Genomic DNA, 6,000 nt, shown 5'->3' with positions numbered 1-6,000 from the left:
CTTTCCGAGGACAGCAGATTCCTCCGTCGCATGCTGGGATTCCCGTCCGCAGCACGAGGAGGCCTCCGATGTTAGGGCAGAGCCTCTCAGCGGGTGGCCCCAGTGGCGTGCCGTCACGCCACGTCATCCGGGCGCTTGGTGGACCCCGCCACCGCCACCACTCCAGCGCTGGGGCCCTCGCCCTTTTAAGAGCAGAGGCGGCCCCGGGTCACGTGGCATAGAGGGGTGGGGCCGAGGCACCAGGAAGCGGCCTCCTGCTCCCGGAGCCGTAGCCGGGGCCGCCGCCGCCGCCGCAGCCCCTGCCGCCCCTCCTGCCCCTCACGCACCGCCCCGTGTGCTCGGCTGCACTCGAGGACGAGCCCCGGGTGCTCCGGGGGCTCGGAGCGGAGCTGCCGCCCGCCGAGATGAGCGAGGAGGAGGACTATTACCTGGAGCTCTGCGAGCGGCCGGTGCACTTTGAAAAGGCGAATCCCGTCAACTGCGTCTTTTTCGATGAGGCCAACAAGCAGGTCCGGGCGGGTTGGGGGGAGGGGAGCGCGCCGGGGGGGAGGGGCCGGAGCGGCGGGGGGGGGCGGGGCGCGCCTTCGGGGAGTCCGACCGCGGGGGCGGGGAGCTCCAGCCCGGTGCTAGTCACTCCCTACGGACTGATTTAAATATCAAGGGCTTTCCTTGCATAGTTTCCACCCGGACCTATGGAGGGAAACTGAGGCTCAGAGAGGCGGGGCGATTGGCCGGTGCCCACACAGCCTGAATGAACAGACCTCGGAAACAGTCACCTCCATCGCTGATCTGGACCGGAACCCCGGTATCAGCGTGTACTCCCAGCCGAATCTGCTTGAAGACCTTGAGGGACGGGGAGCTCACTACCTTCCGAAAGCAGACCGTTCTGCTTTGGGATAGCTCGAAAGTTTTTTCCCCTTGGAACTTTCCACCTGTTCCTCTTTCTGAGTGGGGCAAGAGGAGCGAGTTTTCCAAGGGATAGCCCTTCAGAGACTCGGAGACAGCTCATAGGATCCTAAACTTAAAGCACAAGCTACTGTAGAAGTGATCCTGTCCCAGCCAGTCATTTTACAAATGAGGAAACTGAGCCTGAGGGAGGTTAAGTGATTTGCCCAGGGGCATACAACTACCAAGTGTCTAAGGCAGGATTTGAACTCGGTTCTTAGTGACCCCACTCATTTCTATCTACTATGTTACCTACCCGTCTTCCAAAATAAAGGCAGTCTGGCTCCTTCTCTAGGGTAAATCTCCGGTTCTTTCATCTGATCCGTATCGGATTTAAGCTCTCTGTAGACCCTCTAGCTTATCACTGCCCTTCCTAAAATGTGACAACCGGAACTGAACACAGTACTCCAGGTATTGTCTGGCCAGGTGTGAATAAATGGGGTGATCATCACTGTCCTAGTCCTGTACCCTGTGCTCCTCCTAGTGAAGTTTAAACTTGCCTTAGTTGTCTGCTTGCCATATGAAAGTGTTGATTCCTTTTGAACTTAAAACTCCACAACCCTCATTTTTTTTTCAAACTATCTCTCCCCTCAGGTACTTGTAAGGTTGATTATTTGAACCCAAACATAAGAATTTATATTTATCCCTTTTAGATTTTTATCTTACTAGATTTATGGCTCAGTATTGTAGCTGCTTTTTTTTTTGAATCTTGACTTTCTTACTCTGTGTAAACCCCAACCTTTCTAGCTCTATGGTGTCAGCAAAACTGATAATATACCATCTCCTGCTTTATCCAAGTCACTGATAAAAATTTCAAACATTGCAGGAAGAAACAGAGGTTTTTAGGTCACTTCATTGGATTCTTCCTTTCAGACTGTCAACAACTACTGCTCTTTAACTACCACTACTCTTTGGGTTTGGCCATTCAGCCGGTTCTGAATCCATCTAAATCTCTCCCACATCTCCATTTTTTTCTACAAGAATAGCATGAAAGACTTTATTAAATGATTTGCTCAAATTTAGATAAACTTTAGTATTTTTCTTGTCTGTCAGATTAGTGGCTCTGTCAAAGAAGGAAATGAGTCTAAAGATGGGCAGTGGTTTAACAATCTTACTTGCCAGTTTTCTTGCCCCCAGGACATAGTTGATCTAGACAAACTACTCTCTTACTATCTTCCAGCTTAGTTTGGGCATCATCTCCCTATTTTCGACTTTTGGGCATGCTTTGTGTCCTAGGCTTAACTCCAGAAGCTTAGGTTCTTTGGGGGAAAACAGGATGTACGTAGAAATTTAAACAATTTCACTGGATTTGATTTTGTGTATTTGGAATTTTATTCTTGAGAGCTTCCCAGCCCCATAAACTGACATCCCCTGTAGAATTTCAGTCAGTGGGATTCTAATGATTTTTATTCAAACCCCTTGAAATCTGCTTTCCTGAAATCTAGGGTGCAAATAAGACTATTCCTAATTTCATCTCCTCTCTTACAAACTCTTAAGATGGAGTAGTTACCTCCTCTCAAGGTTCCCATCATTTTCACCTTTGCAGTGAAATCCAGGTCTCTTGACAAGTCTAGGGTTGTTTCTACTATATACAGTACTCTCAGATTTGCAGGGTGGTTGTGTGGGTTGTGAATGTGGAGATCAGTGGCTTTATTGACCTGAATTTGGGGGTACATTGAGGAGTTGTGAATTGAGGGGGAGGGTCAGAGATCTGGCCTGGGCAGGAATGAGAATAAGTAAAGCAAAAAAGATAGAAGATGAGGATCAGAACCCATTGGAATAGGTATGTGGGAGAAGGTACACAGAGGAAGGCTACAGCTGTATTGGGCTACTCATAGTGGTTGAGTGCTAGGATCTTAAGACAAATTCTGTAGGGGAGAATCGAGGCGTTTCTGTTCCACTTGCTTGTTTCTTGACAAGCCTGCCCTGGTTGGGTCAAACCTAATAGAATGTGCTGAAAGAGATCTTAAAGATCATATAATAATAACCAATTCCTCATTTTACAAATGAAGAAACTGGATTATGAGTATCATTTCTTACCCTCTTGTTCTTTTCAAAGTCTTCAATTCCGTCTACTCCCATTGGAAAAAAAAATCTGACCATATTTCATGTCTGCCAGGAAGAGGCTTGGAGGAGGCAGTATGGGAAGAAGCCTGGGGCTAAACATTCTTAGTTTTCTATATGCTGACCCTGCATGGCTCCATCTTTTCCAGAGTCTTAATATCAATTTGTTTCTTCTAGTAAACAAGTGGGGGGAAATGATTTCCTGTGATAAGGGATCTAATTTCATCACTGTCCAAACTGAGCAACACAGATCTAGCTCACTTTTAATTTTTTGCGAAGCTGCTGCTTTCATAGAAGTTAGAGAGGGGACTCATAAGTAATTTTTAGCTATGTTTTGTTAGTAATGATGATTTTTATTAGTTTAAGTCCTACTTTGGTGCCTCTAAATTATGTAGATGTGACCCTGGTCTCAGAGGATATACCAGAGAAGAGCAAGCTCAGACAGATCCTATCAAACTTGAAAGGCTTTGAGGACTGGCCCTTTCATGGCCAAGGACCAACCAAGCTAAATTCCGAAGGAGTTATCACCAAGTTGACTCTGGAGCAATGAATTTTTTCAACCACAACAACTTTTGAAGACCAACAATTGTATCATCATGGGGTTTCAACCAGCATCCATGGAGGGAGGACCCATACCCATGAAACCATGGGTATCTGAAGTACAGAAGTAATGGCTTTTGGTTAAACTTTCAATCAGGGATTTTAAAATTCAAACTTGTTCTATTATCTGTTTTACAAAGGGAAACAAAATCTAGGGAAATCCTATTCTGTGTTCAAGTCTGCAGGAGAAACCAGTGATGGATCATCCTTCATTTCTCATCATCTTGTGTCATATGGGATGTTAACATTATGGTTGTGATATTTTGAGCCGACGTACTCATTTCCCAAAACACATTTGAAATCACCCACCTATCAGTACGTGCACTTTGTCTAATTTAGAAACATTTTAGGTTAGTTCTATGTCAGAAACCTCAAACTGGGTAAAAACACACTTAAAACTAGTAAGTATGAAATAAAACTGAAATAGCACTTTTGACTATGGAATAGCCTTTGGAAGGTCAGATACTAAAATGAACTTCAAACCTTTTTCAGGTTTTTGCTGTCCGATCTGGTGGGGCTACTGGAGTGGTTGTTAAAGGACCAGAGGATAGGAATCCCATCTCATTTAGGTAATAGCGCCAACTGCATTATGGGCTTTTTCAAAATTTAAGCAAAATGTGGTGATTCCCCCTGCCCCCCATTCAATAATATAGTTCAGATTTTCTGTCCTTCTCTGTCTTCTTTTCCCCTCCTCTCCCGGGATGACCTGTTACTAGAATTGCAGCAGTCATTGGGACAAGGGAGTAGAATGGGGAATTTGGGTCTAATATCCTACCATTCAGGTAATAATGCTGGAAGTTAGTGTCCCTGGGGACACCCATTGGTGGATTTATTGACCTCCAAAGAACTCTTCTCTCTGCTTCCTTATCTGGCTTAGGTCTTCCCACAGCATTTGGTCTGTGAGGAATATTGGCTGACATTTATATAGCAATTTAAATTTCACAAAGGGCTTTACATACATTATCTCCTCTGATTCTCACAGCAGCCCTGTCAGGTAGGTATGACAATTTTTTTTCCAGTTTTACAGATTAGGAAACTGTGAAGGAGGTTTCTATGCCAGTGTTTCTCATGTAACAGCATAGTAAGAGAAAAGTGTTTCCTCCCTACAACATAAAGAGAATATGACTGTGATTATTGTAGGAAAAAAAAACTATTCTTATTTCTCCCACTCTGGACTTTCAGTCTACCTCCTTGGGATGGAGATGGGAGACTTGGATCTGGGGCTGGGTTGTGTAGGTTAAGAACTTGAAGGCAGGAATGTTGTCTTACTCATCTGTTTGACATACTGTCTTCTACAGTATTGGTCAGGATGTAGGACATCCTTGAATATGGGCTGTATCTCTTTAAAAGGAGAAACTTCTTTTAGTCAGAAATTCAGGCAACTATTCAGAAGCACTTATTAAGCACTATGCTGACTGCTGAGGATACAGATACAAAGAATGAAACAATCCCTACTTGCAAGGGCTTATGCTTTAATGGAATTATTAAAAAATGATCTTGATCACAGGCTTGAGTTGGTTTTCAACAGATTAAAGTGATGCCTTAAAAAGTCTTGCATTGCGTATCTGTTAATAGGAGATAACTTTTGAATTAGAAAAATTAACTTTCCATTGCTTGGGTTCTGCTAACAATTGCATAAAGATGTTTGGCTAACAAAAAAATGCAATCTCAAATGTAGTTTTTGAGTTACATTGATGCCTTTTGTTTTTCATACCTTAGTCTTCCTGATAATAACCCTGTACCTCAATAGAAGCTTCTCTTGTAACAACAAAAATCAGTCTGGCAAAACCAACTGATGTAGCAGCCATGTTTGACTGTATGTGCAACATTTCCTACCCTTAATCCCCAGTTTCTCGGGGGCATGGAGTATGTTCCATTATCCACCCTCTGGAACCAAGATTGGTCATTACCTTTTATCTGAGTGCATTTGCATTTTAGTGTTATTTTTATTTGAATTAGTAAAGTCATTATGGGTATTGTTTTCATGACCTTTTTCCCCCATATAATGGTTCATTTAAGTCTTCCAACATTTCTCTGAATTTCTCATGTTTCTCATTTCTTACAGTATGATAATAAGACATTACATTTATGTATCACATTTGTTCAGCCATTCCCTAACTGATGGACACCTATCTTGTTTCCGGTTTTTTGCAATCAAAGAAAGTGTTGCTACAAATATTTTAGTGTATGTGATACCCTTCTTTCAGTCTTTGATTTTGTTGGTGTATCTTACTGGTAAGGAGATCCCTGGGCCACAAGGAATGAACAGTTTGGTGTCTTTTCTTGCATAATTCCAAATTGTTTTCCAGAACAATTAGACCAATTCATAGTTCCACCAGTATTGTGTTAATGTGCCAGCCTTCCCATAATCTCTCTGACATTGACTATTTC

General features: G+C 43.5%; 1 protein-coding gene across 2 annotated transcripts in view; it reads left to right on the top strand.

The window, feature by feature from the left end:
• Positions 1-311: 311 nt before the first annotated feature.
• Positions 312-6,000, top strand: part of LOC114031703 (regulator of MON1-CCZ1 complex) — a 33,059-nt gene continuing 27,370 nt past the window's right edge. Inside the window, exons 1-2 of one of the 2 annotated variants that reach the window (XM_027846861.1) lie at positions 312-509; positions 4,102-4,178. In XM_027846861.1, the coding sequence (XP_027702662.1) occupies positions 405-509; positions 4,102-4,178 (182 nt within the window). In that variant the 5' untranslated portion in view covers positions 312-404. The remainder of the gene's footprint in view (positions 510-4,101; positions 4,179-6,000) is intronic. The other variant, XM_027846860.1, reaches the window with a different exon arrangement.

This window comes from Vombatus ursinus, unplaced genomic scaffold (genome assembly GCF_900497805.2).
Source record: "Vombatus ursinus unplaced genomic scaffold, bare-nosed wombat genome assembly UNPS02015255.1, whole genome shotgun sequence".
Lineage (NCBI taxonomy): Eukaryota > Metazoa > Chordata > Mammalia > Diprotodontia > Vombatidae > Vombatus > Vombatus ursinus.
This window is presented reverse-complemented; position numbering and strand designations above follow the sequence as displayed.